This window comes from Nyctereutes procyonoides, unplaced genomic scaffold (assembly GCF_905146905.1).
Source record: "Nyctereutes procyonoides isolate TBG_1078 unplaced genomic scaffold, NYPRO_anot_genome, whole genome shotgun sequence".
Classification (NCBI taxonomy): domain Eukaryota; kingdom Metazoa; phylum Chordata; class Mammalia; order Carnivora; family Canidae; genus Nyctereutes; species Nyctereutes procyonoides.
Genome location: NW_026575049.1, coordinates 46,297,286 through 46,311,074, shown reverse-complemented (window position 1 = coordinate 46,311,074; position 13,789 = coordinate 46,297,286). Strand labels below are relative to the sequence as shown.

The window sequence follows — 13,789 nt, the reverse complement described above, 5'->3', positions numbered from 1 at the left end:
CGGCCGATCGGCCCCGCGGCTAGTGGGCGGCTGGGCGGAGCGCACCCCTGCGACACCCGCCTGGGCACCCGGCTGCGGCCGCGGCTCCCGGGCTGCCATGGCGCGTCCCGTGAGGGTGACGACTTGGGTGGAGGAGAACCGGGCCTCCTTCCTGCCCCCGGTCTGCAACAAGCTCCTGTGAGTCCCAGGCACGCCGGCCGCCCCGGCCCTCTGCCCACCCCTCCCTCCTCCATCTGCACCCCTCAGCCCTCACCCTCCAGCCCCCCAAGCCCGCAGAAAGGGCCGGCCATCCTCTCGTGCCTTCGGGGGAGGGGGAGGGCAGGCCGTTCCGGTTCCACCACCTTCATCTGTTCCTCTTTCGGATGACTCTGCCCTGGGGATTGTGACCTTGACTTCCGATGATGGCTGGGTGACTGGGAGTAGATGAGATGCAGATGGCAGGCCACCGCCCCTGTCCCCAGGGCTCAGAAATAGCTCTGCAACCCCCCAGGGACTCTCAGAAGTTTGGGGAGGGTGGTTTTTCCATTGCCTCAGAACTGCCCTAGAACCTGCGGGCAGAGGGTGAAGTCAGAGGATCAGCTCCTGTGGGAGAATCTGCATCCCATGCTCTCCCCGGGCCTGTCTCTGGAGGCGCGGGAGTCACCCCGGCCCACAGCACCCAGCAGGGCAGGTGGTGCTCAGCTGCGGTCTTTCTCCAGCAGACCTTCCCCGTGGCCGCTTCACCCCCCTCCCCTGCCCTCACACCTGTGGCCGGCCTGGTGTGCTCCCCAGCTCCAGGCTCACACTGCCCTGTCTGCCGAACATTCCCAATGGTGTGGCACCCCAAACCACACAGCAGCATTTGCACACCTTGGCAAAACAGAGGCCATGCCGGGTGCTCTTATACCCACTCACCTAGTCCTCACACCAGCTCCGTGAGGTGGGATTCTAATAGGTGACTCCCCCAGTGTCCCTCAGCTAGTAGGGGCCGGGTCCAGATTCCAGCCCCTAGAAGAACTTGACTCCGAAGTCCAAACTCTCCCTCTCAGCGCAGCACTATCATCGGCTCACAGCCAGCGTCCCCTCCCACCCCGGGGCCTTGCGACCTCTACCACTGTTGGGGCCCTCACCCCTTTCCTCCACTTCATCCCTGTGCAGCCTCGGTCCCCCACGCTGCCCCAACCGAGTCTCGCGCCCCTTGCTCCTCTCTAGCCCTCCGGATGCCACTCTGGTTCCACCCTTGTCACCTTCACCCTGGGTGTTGCCCCTGCCTCCAGGCCCCCCCGCCCCAGACCTCCAGCCCAGCCCCAGTATTAACCGGCACAAAATGCAGGCCCAGCCTTTATTCGTTCAGCACGTGTTCCCTGAGCGCAGTACTTGCCAGGCACTGTTCTGGACACTGGAGACGCAGTAGAAAACAAACTGACAGTCACTTCCTTGTAGCACTGAAGTTCGGGTGAGAGGAGGCAGACAAGGGGTGGAGGCAGGCAGGCACAATGGGCCACCAGGTGGAACAGAGCCATGCCCCCCCACACACACACCAGGTTGGCTAGGGCTGTCAGGGAGAGTCTGCCCCAGGCCTCTCCTGGCTCCTGGTGGCTTGGTGGCAATCTTGGCCATCCTTGGCCTCTGCTGCAGCACCCCGATCTCCATCCTCATCTTCACAGGGCACTCTCCCTGTCAGTGTGTCTGTGTCTAAATTTCCCCTTTCGATAAGGACTAGAGGCCTAGCCAGTTCCAGTGTGACCTCACTGTGGCTTCACCAGTTAAACCTGCAGTGATTCTATTTCCAAATAAGGTCACATTCTAAGGTCCTGGGCATAGGACTTCAACAGATGAATTTGGGGTTGGGGGAGTCATATGAGACTGCTGGGGAGCGGTTTGAGCAGAGGAGGGACAGAATCTGGCTGAGGTACTCTAGATGATTGGCTGAAATAGATATTGAGTGGGGTCATTCCAGAACTTTCCGTACGTGCCTAAATTATATCCCAGTAAAGTTGACTTAAAAAAAAGAATTTCTGAGGCAGGCACCTGGCTGGCTCAGTTGAAAGCGCATGCAACTCTTGATCTCGGGGTCATGAGTTCGAGCCCCACATTGGGTGTAGAGATTACTTAAATAAAACAAAACAATAAAAACTTTCCTAGGCTCCCTGGCACACTTTAGGTCAAGATCGAACTCCTTGGCCTGTAATTAGAGATCTTGAACGAGGCCAGGGATCCTGGCTGATGAAGGGGTTGATCCACCACCGCACTGCTCCCCTGTACTAGGTTAGAGGATATTGGGGGACACACACACAAATACAGTGAGACAAGATGCAGAAAGACACAGGTATACATACAGTCTCTCTCACACACACGCGCACACACACAGAGTCTTAGATCCGCACAACTATACTGAGATGGGGGGGGGCGGACAAATGTCAGAGCCTATAGGGACAATAAGACAGAAACAGCCCTGTCACCTCTCCCAGGGGTACCCAGCTTCCTTCCAGGCCACCCACAGGCCCCTGGACACCTCCTGTCCTGTCCCCTGAGCCGCTTCGGGACCTCTTCCCCCTCATTCATTGTAGGCACCAGAAGCAGCTCAAAATCATGTTCATTGGAGGTCCCAACATCAGGAAGGACTACCACATTGAGGAGGGTGAGGAGGTAAGCCTGGTACCTCCCACTTCTTTAAGAGCCCTGGGGGAGGGGACACTTGCCAAGCAAGAACTGGAGCCTGTGGACAGGAGAGGGGGTGGTCCGATGGCTGATGGGTGAAGGGACACCACTGAAATCCCAGGGCAGAACTGCTGCCTGGAAGTTGTGGGCGTACAGTGACAGCTCCGCCCTCTAGCGCTGCTGGGGGAGCCCCAGGAAAGAGCCCTGGCTCTATAGGTCTGAAAGGGAGGGTCTCGCTGCTGGGCTTCGCCCCCTGGCCATCCATGTGCCAGATGAGGTGCCCTCGTCCCCTCCTCCTCAAATCTGAACATGTAAGATTAGCCTCCAAAATGAGACCCAAATACTGACAGGGACCTGGAGATGAGTTCTCTGGAAAGGGTTGGGGCTGGGAGGCCCCCTCGGTATCTAGAGGACCCAAGACACTATTTGACAGAGGAGTAGGATGAGTGGGGGGAATTTGTGCTAAATACCCTTTTGTACCTTGAATTGTGAACTGTGTTTCTGTACCATCTACCTACCCCAAGGCAAATAAACAAAAGTAAAATTAAAAGAAAAAGACCCCTAGAAGGAGGGACACAGGTGGGTTTCCAGCTTTCAGGATCTCTGGTGACAAAAGATCAGTAGGGTACTGACACCCATCTTCAGGGGGCCCTGACGCAGGGGTTCAAGGTCCAGAGTCCAGTTTGGTCACCAGCCTCCACCCCCAATCCCTGGCCTCTCAGACACAGCCAGGGACTGGAGGGAGCACAGGAGAATCACTCACTCAACAAATATTTACAGAGCACCTAGTGATGGGGGCGGTGGGCAGGGTTAGTGAGGACCCTGGGCCAGCAGGGAGCTGCCTCCCAGACACCTGCTTCTTGCCACAACTCACAGGAGACCGTTTCCCTCTGTGGCAAAAAATCAGCAGGAAAATCCAAAGCTGTGGACAGAAGACAGGGTTGGATTGGGAATGGCCACAGTGCCACGTGTAGACAAGGCTGGTTGCAAAGTTTCTCTGCTTGCCTCCATTAGCCTGAGGCCTCTCAACTTGCCTTCCAGAGGCTTCTGCTCTGTTAGCCCTGGTATCAGTGCCCACCTTTCTCATCTCATCCCCTCTTGCCTTCCCTTGGTCCCTACCACCTCTGCCCAATGCCCCCCTGTAGGGTCTCCCCCAGCTGCTCTGGTGGTGTGGATGGATGTCCACTGAGGGGCCCAAGCCAAACAGTGGCTCAGCTGAGTGGCTGACAGATGAGGGCTGGCCTGAGTGGGTGGCCCCTCTCAGGAGAGACACCCAGGTGGCTGGGAGGAATTTAGCTAGAAGTGGGTGTGTGATGGCTTGTTTTCATCCTGAGGTCGGAGAGAGTACCAGCCACAGGCCCTGGGAGGCTGCAGAGCTGAGGGTCAGGATCCTCTCTGTGTCTACCGGTCCCGGGCTGTGCAATAGCTGTCCAGGCCACCCCTGGGGAGACAAAAGGCATCACTGACTCAGATTTTCCTCCTTGTTGAACTCAAGCTTCTACAACAGCCCTCCAGGTTCCCCAGCTTCACCCACCACACATACCCCATTTACCTCCTTCTCTTGGGGTGCACAGATACAAGGGGACCTGGGCAGGGAGTCCACCAGACCTGGGCTGAAGGCTCGACCTCTTCCTGCCATGTGATCTCAGGCAGGTCACATCATGCCACCTCTCTGAGCCTGTTTCCTTGCAGCGCATGGGGACACTGGCCTCTGCCTGGTAGAAGGATTCAACATGCACCGAGTAAGCATATGCACTGGGCCTGGGGCCTGGGGCAGTCAGAGTGCTTCATACACACTGACTCTCTGGACCCTGTGTGCAAGGCCTTGGAGGCCAGATTCCATTTAACATCCGCCTGAGCTGGTTTGGTGAGTCTTCCAACCAGCCCCAGGCCCCAAACATCATTTACTCCCAAATGGAACATAATTCCTTTTGGTTGGCCCATGACTGTTGGGAATGCTCTGCTGTTCAGGAAACGCACCTCTGCTCAGGCTGGGCCTGTCCCTCATCATAGGAAATGCCTCTGGGCAGAGAGGCAAGGCACCACTTCCTGTCTGTGTTTTTTTTTTTTTTCTTGAGGGCTACTGACACCTTGCAGCCTGCCTAGAAAGGGCTTGCATCTGGCCCACACCATCACTCCAGATCCCACTTTCATCCCAGCTGTCCCTGATATTTGCAGGGCTTACAATGGTCTATGGAGAGGTCTATGGTCCTCTCCTTAGAACTCTCTAGGCCCTTTCCCTTCATCCATGGAAGGACCTCCTCCCTGCCCCCCAGCACAGATGGCTTTCTCCCAACTAGTGGGGTGGAGCATGATTATCACAGAATTGCTCCCTAAGAGAGCATAATAGGTTTTTTCATTTGTTTTAAATAACTTGCCTGGGTTTTTTTTTTTTTTAATAAAAGTAAATATTGTCTATTGTAGAAAACATGAAAATAAAGAAAAAACAAATGTATTCATAATAGAAAAGACATTGTATTCATAATACCAACACTCAGGAGACCCACTGTGAACACTGTCCGCATTTGTACACGTATCCCTGCATAATTAGAATCCTGCGGGGTCATGGTTTTGAATCTTGCTTTAACATGAATTTAGCATTTCCCATTTTTCCATTTTATTAAGTCACTCAAAAATGTAGTTTTAATAGCTACCTAATGTTCTGCATTTGGACTCAATCATAAAATAGTGGCATTTCCTCTATTGTTAGCATTACTGTTGCTACTCCTGCCATCGCTAATATTAATAGCTAGAGATTTATTGAGTGCTATGTGCCAGGTACACGCTGCTCAATGTCCCAGGCTGACATCACAGCAACATTCTAAGTAGATACTGTCATTTTATAGGGGAGGAATTGGAGGCACAGAAAGACTAACTGAATTGACCAGGGGTACATGGGGTCCTGGCTGAGCTGAGGGCCAGGCGACCCTGCGGTCTGTGCATTTAGCTATGATGCACTGAGATCAAACAGCCACATATGCCTCCACTCCAGGAGGCAGGTGCATCTCTGGTTCGCTGCAGCCGCCTTCCCAGAGATAGAAACGCAAGGTCAAGAGTGCAAGGTGGCCAGTTGTCCCGGTTTGCCCTGGACTTGCCTGGTTTCAGCACTGACGGGCCTGCCTCCCTAGAAGCCCCTCAGGCCACCCCACGGGGTGGGAGCACAGGAAGTTCTTCCTGCCAGTTGCGACATTGCCCTTCACAGGGGTTGTGTCAGCTTGCCCCTTGTGGCAGACCGTAAAGCCACATTTCTCTAGTTTCCCGGAGCTTGGCTTGATTTCTCCTAGTAGGTAACTGTGACAAGAACCTCTAACTCCTTAGAGGTTAATAATAATGATTATTATTAATAACACCCCTTCAGCTATTTGGCTGGAGCTTGGAACACCCATGCGGTGTGTGACTGGTGGAGAGATGGTGTGTCTGCCTCCTGGCAGTGCCGTGGGGTGATCTCAGTAAACACTCAACTTCCTTATTTAGGAATTTAGGATGGAATAGCAAAAACATATGGGGATCCCCAGGGAGAGAGCAGGAGGCCAGCACTGCCGGCCCCGCGGTCCCCACCCAGCCCGCTCCCAGGGTCAGCTGGCCACCGTTGACGCAGCCCACCTCCAAAGGTATTTGGACAGACCCCGCCCTGCCCCGGCCAGGGCTTCCCGGTGGCCAGAGGAGCCAGCACACGCTCCTGAGCTACACCAGACTCCAGTCCCAAGTGCAGCTCCAGGACTAACTGTGTGACCTTGGACAAGTTGTTTTACTCTGAGCCTCGGTGGGGTTTTTGTTTGTTTGTTAATTTTCTACAGAACGGGGCTCATAATACCTTTAGAGGCTGTTGCTAAGCTTTCCGATAATGTAGAGGAGGGTGCTCCCCAGCCCCTGGGACCCAGGGGCGTTTCTCCCTACCTGACGGAGGGCCTGGCTGAATTTCCCAGCGGGCATCTCAGCCAGCCTCCTGCCCCCTCACCAGGTACCAAGCGTTATGTCCTGGGTACTCCGGTCATCACTCGCGTGTCAAGATGTGATCCTGTGTGTCCCCAGCACTCCAGCCTGTAGCATGTGACAGGGGAGGCTGGGGTCTCAGAGCCCGAGTGACAGAAGTGCTCATAAAGGCCTTCGGGAAGTTTCTCGGTTTCGGGGTCAGAATTCAGGCCCAGGACATGGAAGAGGGAGAGAGAGGGCGCAGGGCCTGAGCCTGTCCCGGTGTCCTGTCCCCCAGGTGTTTTACCAGCTCAAGGGCGACATGGTTCTCCGAGTCCTGGAGCGCGGGCAACACCGGGACGTGACCATTCGGCAGGGGGAGGTGAGGCCGGGCCTCCTGCTGGGAGGTGAAGGACCCGGGAGTGGGGACCTGCTGTCCACTCGCGCTGGCTTTGTGTGGACTGTGTCCTCCTGTGAACTGGCCATCCTGGCACCCTGGTGTCCCCTCCGGCTCTGGGCTCGAGGCCAGCAGAGAGGCGGGCTGGGCTGCTGGACCCCGGGGTGGGCCGGGGAGGCCAGGACGCTGCGGGCACCAAGGTGTCTGGAGGGGGTCGCAGCCCTGTCCCCACCCCTGCAGATATTCCTCCTGCCGGCTGGTGTACCCCACTCTCCACAGAGGTTTGCTGACACCGTGGGACTGGTCATTGAACGCAGGCGGCTGGAAACGGAGCTGGATGGGCTCAGGTAAACGTGCCTTGTCTGGGGGGCCTGGGGCAGAGACAGGGGCAAGCAGTAGGCCCCAGATAGACCCAAGGAAGCACTGGGTGGCCATGGACAGGGTGGGAGGCCGTGCACATCCCGTGGTTGCCGGCTAACGGGGACGGTTAGGGGCAGCGGTGGCATGGATTTGATGACGGCGGTCAGGAGGCATGTCCTCTGTGACTCCCTAGAAGCCCACTCAGCCTGAAGGCCTTCTGGCTGGGACCAGAACCTGGGCTTCCTGCACCGAGGTCTGCAGGGAGTTGTGGTGGAGGAGCGCCAAAGTCAGACCCCCCTGGCCTGGGCAGCCGGGAACCCTGCAGCTCTTCCCAGCCTCTGACCCCAGGGCTTATTCAGTCTCTGCCAGGAGGCCCTCAACTTGTTCCTCTAACCCAGATCTTTCCACATACAACACTAACATGAGTATGACACTGGCTAGGGTACCAGGTAGATGCTTCCAGTGCATCTATCCATCTAACCCACACAGGGATCCTGAGGGGCAGGCACTGCTGTCATCTCTACAGATAGGAAAACTGGGCACAGAGATGTTGAGTTTGCTAGAAAGCAGCATTGTAGGGAAATGGGGAGTCAGGGTCAGGACAATCTAGATAGGAGTGTGGGTGAGCATCAGTGTGGGTTAGCAGGGGCACTCTTTCCAGGGCTGAGTTCCCAGTGGGTTCCAATCAGTCACCCACTTATTATCTGATGCAGCCTGTGGCTCCAAGGGACACGGATTTTCCCAAAAGCTAAACTATTTTTTGTATTTTTTTAAAATTAAGAAAATTAAAATTTCTCGCCAAGTTCCTGAGATCAGAATCCTTTGCCCCCGATCTCCCGTTATGATGGATATTTTTTAACACTTGCCTTCTTTCTAATCACCAAAGCCATGCACATTCCATCTTGAAATCAGGAAAAGTAAAAGAAAGCAAATAAACAAGGTTAAAACTGTTAGGAAGAGGGACAATGCTGTGGAAGGTGAATGATATCTCAATAAAACAAAATGAACAATAATAAAGGGTAAACAAACAAACAAAAAACCCTGTCATCTTACCAGTTCAACCTAACAAAGCTGTTAACCTCCATCTTGCCTCTTTTCTTTTCTTTTTTTTTTTTAATTTTTATTTATTAAAAAAAATTATTTATTTATGATAGTCACACACACAGAGAGAGAGAGAGAGGCAGAGACACAGGCAGAGGGAGAAGCAGGCTCCATGCACCGGGAGCCCAATGTGGGATTCGATCCTGGGTCTCCAGGATTGCGCCCTCGGCCAAAGGCAGGCACTAAACCGCTGCACCACCCAAGGATCCCTTGCCTCTTTTCTATCCATATCTTGCAGCACTGCAGTGTTAGCAAGCACAGGGTTGAATTTTGCTTTTTTTTTTTTTTCCTTAAAAAACTCATGAGGATTTCTTATACAATTCAGTGCTTTTCAAAAACACCATGGTAAACTAACCTACTGTTGTAGAAACAGATGTCTGGTGCCCAATTCCAAAAGAAATCTTTCACATGGGGCTTTATGAAAGGACTCTTTAGTGACAGAGTGGACACTATCCTCAATAACATTTTTTAAAAAGATATTTATTATCATTCATTCATCCATTCATTCATTTCTTAATAGAGAGAGAGTGTGCACACGTACAAGTGGGGGAGAGAGGCAGAGGGAAGGGAAGAGAGAAACAGAGTCCACGCTGAGTACAGAGCCAAATGCAGGGCTTGATCTCAACCCCGAGATCACGACCTGAGCCAAAATCAAGAGTCAGTTGCTCAACTGACTGAGCCACCCAGGCTCCACCCCTGTCCTCAGTAACATTTTTACAGCAAATTCAATAATGAATTTCACTAGCTGCTTTTGACCTTTTTTTTTTTTTTAAGACTTTATTTTTAAGTGATCTCTACATGCAGTGTGGGGCTTGAACCCACAACCCAGAGATCAAGAGTCACACACTCCAGTGACAGCCAGCTAGGAGTCCCTGGCTGCTTTTGACCTTCAATAAAAGCCAGGGACTCAGCATTAAAATGCCACTCTGAAGGCAAGCTTTCTGGCGGCCAGCTCCATCCCTGGATAGAACTTAACATGAGCTATATGTCTGTAAACTATGTCCCATTAGCAAGACCACTTCTTTTTTGAGGGGAGGAGTTGAAAAAGATGAAGCGGGCCTGGCCCTGGGAGCTGAAGTTCAGTCAACAGTAGTGCTGCACACCCCAGGGGCCTGAGGCATGGCCCCCATCTGCCAGCAGAGGAACTCCCTGAGCCAGGCTGGGGCTTGGGTGAGCTTCCGAGAGTCTCCTGGAGGCTATGTGTACATGCACATGGGCTTTCATCCAGAGGCGAGGCCCTAGCACTTTGCTCCAATTATTGAAGGCACCCATGACCCCTAAAGGAACAGGATCTGTCATCTGGGGCTATCTTCTGCATGAAGATTCTGTAAGATTCCTTGCCCTCTGATCTAGAGCTCCAGCAGGCAGGTGGAGCATCCAGCCACAGACCCTATATTCAGGCTCAGCTTCAGCTTCCTCTTTGGGGAAACGAAGACCATCATTACTGACTTCTGTGTTTCTAAGACTGTCTTGGGTCTATCCTACTCCCATGACTTCCAAGCTGTGGAATCCCTGCCAAGTTACCCAGCTTCTCTGAACCTCAGAGTTCTATCCACTTTGTAAATGATCAAGTTTGGGGAACCAGAATGCATATGGGGTTGATAATAGCCCCCCTACTTTGGGGCCTACAGTGCTTCTGGGAGAGCCAGGTGGGGGTGAGCAAGCATTGGCCACTAGCTTATGCTAACAGGGTGAAGCAAGCAGCCAGCTCTGTGGGGCTAGCCAGGGTCCAGACTTCCACTTGAGGCTACCCAGGTGGGGAGCTGGGTGGCCTGTCCTTTGCTTTGGCAGGTACTACGTTGGAGACACCATGGATGTCCTGTTTGAGAAGTGGTTCTACTGTGAGGATCTTGGCACACAGCTGGCCCCCATCATCCAGGAGTGAGCCCCCAGTCCAGCCCCTCCGCTTGCTCTCTGATGCCCCCTGCCCTGGCTGGGTGGGGGGCAGACCCATCCCAGCAGTGCTCTGTGGCAGTACCACCCACACTGGGGCCTGGGATGAGGGAGGGGAGCATGCCCCTCCTAGGGTGAGAGGACAGGGGACTGCTCCATGGGGCTGGAGGGGGGGGGATGGTGGACCTACATGGAGCTGTGTAGGGCCCCATGAGTATGTGGGCTCCTGTACCTAAGAGTGTATGAGTGTGCATGTCCCTGTGTGTTTCTCTGGCCACTCATTCAGGAACACTGGCCACTGGTCCTCCTCCCTATCTCTCCCTGCAGGTTCTTCAGCTCTGAGCAGCACAAAACAGGAAAACCCATCCCTGGTGAGCTCCCTGGAAACCTCCTTTCCCCCTCCCTCTACTCTGCTTTCCCAGAGTAGCATGGGTCTTGGCCCAAGGTACCAGTCTCCTTTTGAGTACCCTGCCTAGTACTCAAGGTATGAGATAATGATACCAAAGAGCATCCCCCACGTGGCTGCTTGATGCTTGAGCTGGATCCAGAGCCCATCCTGGTGATTCAGAACTGGGCCCTTTGGGTCTGCTGGGGCTCTGGGTGGGCTGGGCCAGAGGCCACTGACTCAGCCTATGCTGTGGGTGCAGACCAGCTGCTCAAGGAACCACCATTCCCCCTGAGCACACGATCTGTCATGGAGCCCATGTCCTTGGAAGCCTGGCTGGATGGCCACCGCAGACAGCTGCAGGCAGGCACACCCCTCAGCCTGTTTGGGGACAACTATGAGACACAGGTAATTAGGCCCTGGGCCACCCTGGGCATCAACCCAGCAGCCCTAAGAAATGGGAACTAATCACTCACACGTACACGCAGGAGCACACACACACACACACAGTTTCAGAGGTTGTGTCACCAGCAGAGGCCTTCCTGTTTCCTCTGACTCAGAAAGTGATGGCTTTGCTATGTGTGGAGGCTATGTGGTCTCGAGCAGGCTTTCTTTGCCTTCAGAGTAGGGGGTTCCCCCATCCGCTGACCAATTCCTGGGAGTCTAGAGTTATCCTTCTACTAGGAATTCCTGAACTTTTGGCCAATCTTAGCCTGGGGAACCAGAAGGAAGAGAGGTGCCTGGGGTGAAGGTTGGGTAGAGTGGTGCACAGAGAGAGACCCACCCATACAAAGTTGGCCTGCTTTCATTCAACATTTATTGAATGCCTAGTATCTTTCAGGCTTTGGTAGGAAAATAAGAGTCACTGCCTCAAAGAGTGTATGGTCTGAAAAATAGACAAGTTAATCAACAATTACCACAATCATGTGGCATGTTATTTGGTAAGAGAAGCTTCAGAAAGCCATAGGATAATAGAGGAGGAACCGAGGCTGAGAGGGAAGTCAGGGAAGACTTCCTAGAGGAGGTGATGTATAAGTTGCGTTTTAAAGCAAATAATAGGGATTTGCAAAAGGAAGAAAAGGAGGCTGAGAGAACATTCCAGGTAAGAGAGAAGCATGAGTAAAGGCATGGAAGCTTGAAATAGCCTGGCACTGCAAGTAGCTGAGGTGGGCAGGAGCCAGGGCAGGGGAGTGGGGGCAGCAGGCACCACTGCTGGATGGCAGGAGTAGCAGGCAGTGCCCAGGTCCTGACAGGTTCCAACGGTTCTCCTGGGCTTGCTTGCACTTTACTATTTGCCACTGCACATCCCTTGCAGTTTGAATGAGACGCCCTCACGGAGGGATGCTCATGGGGTACACACCTGCCCTGAAAGGCCTGGCCTGTAGACACCTGAGCTTACACAGGGTGGTGAAAGTGGGTACACACCACAAAGCCCCTCCCAGCCCTTCACAGCCATGGCATTCAGCCCCGAGCTGGCCTCGGGGTCCTGCCGTCTGCCTCTTGCACACACCTGCTCCCACCTGCTTCAGTTTATGCAAACAGATACCTACTGAGTCCCACTCTGGGCCAGCAGGAACGCCGCCCACACAGTACTGCCAGGCTGATGCAGATCAAGGCGGCTCATCCCCTCTCATCTCCCTCCTCCTCCTCAGGCCAGAATCTCATGGAAGAAGGCAGGTGGGCACTCTTTGGGAAACTATGTGTGTCTGTGATACATGAGGCCACACTAAGCCATGCACACACAAGTGCCTGTGTCCTGAGTGTGCCCCTGGCAGTCATGCCTTCACATGGGTCGGGTCAGCAGTTGTAGTGATGGGAGCAGAGCAATCCGATGTGCATGTGCGTGTAGGGCAGGCATGCGTGGTCCTAGAAGGCAGGCAGGCAGCACTGCTCATCATGGGAGTGGCAGGGAGGCCTGTGGCCTGGCAGCTTTCCTCTCCAAGTCCTGGTCTTGATTCAATCTACACATGAAGATTAGGCTGTGCCTGGTGCTATGGGCCTGGTGTCTGGGCGCCAGGGTCAAGGCCATCTCCAGTGTGGGGCTGAAGCACCAGAAAGATGTATGTCACTTCCTACCAGGTGATCGTCCATGGACAGGGCAGCAGCAAACACCCGGGACAGGACGTGGATGTGTGGCTGTGGCAGTTGGCAAGTGGGACCCCTGGGAGAGGGTGGCATGTCCTCCTGCCCACAGGGCCCAGGCTGCTCCTGGGCCTTGGACTCCCAGAGCCTGATGTGGTTCCCAGGGCCTCCTTGTCAAGATTCAGGGACACCTGGACAGGTGTTGAGGTCTAACAGCCTTCATTCCTACTCTCCTGTTCCTCTTTCCCAGGAGGGCTCCTCTGTGGTGACGATGGGGGAACAGCATCTGAGCCTGGCCCCAGATGACAGCCTTCTGGTGCCAGCTGGGAATGCGTGAGTGCACAGAAGGACCCTCTCTTTCCCCCGGCTGTGGGACCACCCTCCTTTCCCTGGGATCCTCAGGGCCCACCTGTCTGACCCCTGCCCACCTGTGTCTCCACAGGTATGCCTGGGAGCGAGGGCGAGGCTCTGTGGCCCTGGCTGTGACCCAGGACCCCACGCGCAAGAAGCCCCTGGGCTGATCCTCCTGATGCGGCCCTGAAGCAGCCACAGTGTTCCCCCCATCACTCCCCTGCCCTCTCTGCTTCTGCACGTACTGCTGCTGTGCCACTCAGTGTCCCCAACGCTGAGCCCTGGACATCACCATCCACCCTCCTCTGGTCCTCTCAGCCGAGAGGCTGGGCTGCTCTCCATCCCTCTGTCCCCACAGGCTCAGTGCAGCATTTGCCTGCCACTGAGAAGGCCCCCAATAAAGGCTTCCTGGTGGACAAACACCTGTATGTCTGCATGCATATCAATGGCAGACCCCATGTGCTCCTGTGACTCTGTATGTGTGTGTGTGTGTGTGTGTGTCAGGGGCACCATGTCAATGTAGACATGTGGACCGTCTGTTATTGGGTGTCTCTACTTGTAACGGGGGCTCCCTTCACTGTGTGTGTGGCCCATCCATTCAGACTCCTGTGCATGTCCTGGGGGCACAGCTCATAGCGTCCCTCTACCTCTTTATCTTTCCCATTTAT

General features: G+C 54.4%; 1 protein-coding gene across 1 annotated transcript; it reads left to right on the top strand.

Moving 5' to 3' along the window:
* The first annotated feature begins 7 nt into the window (after nucleotides 1-7).
* HAAO (3-hydroxyanthranilate 3,4-dioxygenase) lies at nucleotides 8-13,537 on the top strand. The gene is made up of 10 exons (XM_055327802.1): nucleotides 8-177; nucleotides 2,550-2,628; nucleotides 6,851-6,934; nucleotides 7,190-7,296; nucleotides 10,202-10,291; nucleotides 10,631-10,674; nucleotides 10,951-11,096; nucleotides 12,768-12,836; nucleotides 13,021-13,103; nucleotides 13,213-13,537. The coding sequence occupies exons 1-10, from the start codon at nucleotides 98-100 to the stop codon at nucleotides 13,289-13,291; spliced, it is 861 nt and encodes a 286-aa protein (XP_055183777.1). The 5' UTR covers nucleotides 8-97; the 3' UTR covers nucleotides 13,292-13,537.
* Nucleotides 13,538-13,789: the final 252 nt, after the last annotated feature.

Excerpts from the sequence above, each read along its gene's own strand:
- HAAO (XM_055327802.1), top strand. The coding sequence starts at position 98 with ATGGCGCGTCCCGTGAGGGTGACGACTTGGGTGGAGGAGAACCGGGCC. Across the intron at positions 178-2,549 it reads CCGGTCTGCAACAAGCTCCT|GCACCAGAAGCAGCTCAAAA; the intron begins GTGAGTCCCAGG and ends CATTCATTGTAG. Across the intron at positions 10,292-10,630 it reads CTGGCCCCCATCATCCAGGA|GTTCTTCAGCTCTGAGCAGC; the intron begins GTGAGCCCCCAG and ends CTCTCCCTGCAG.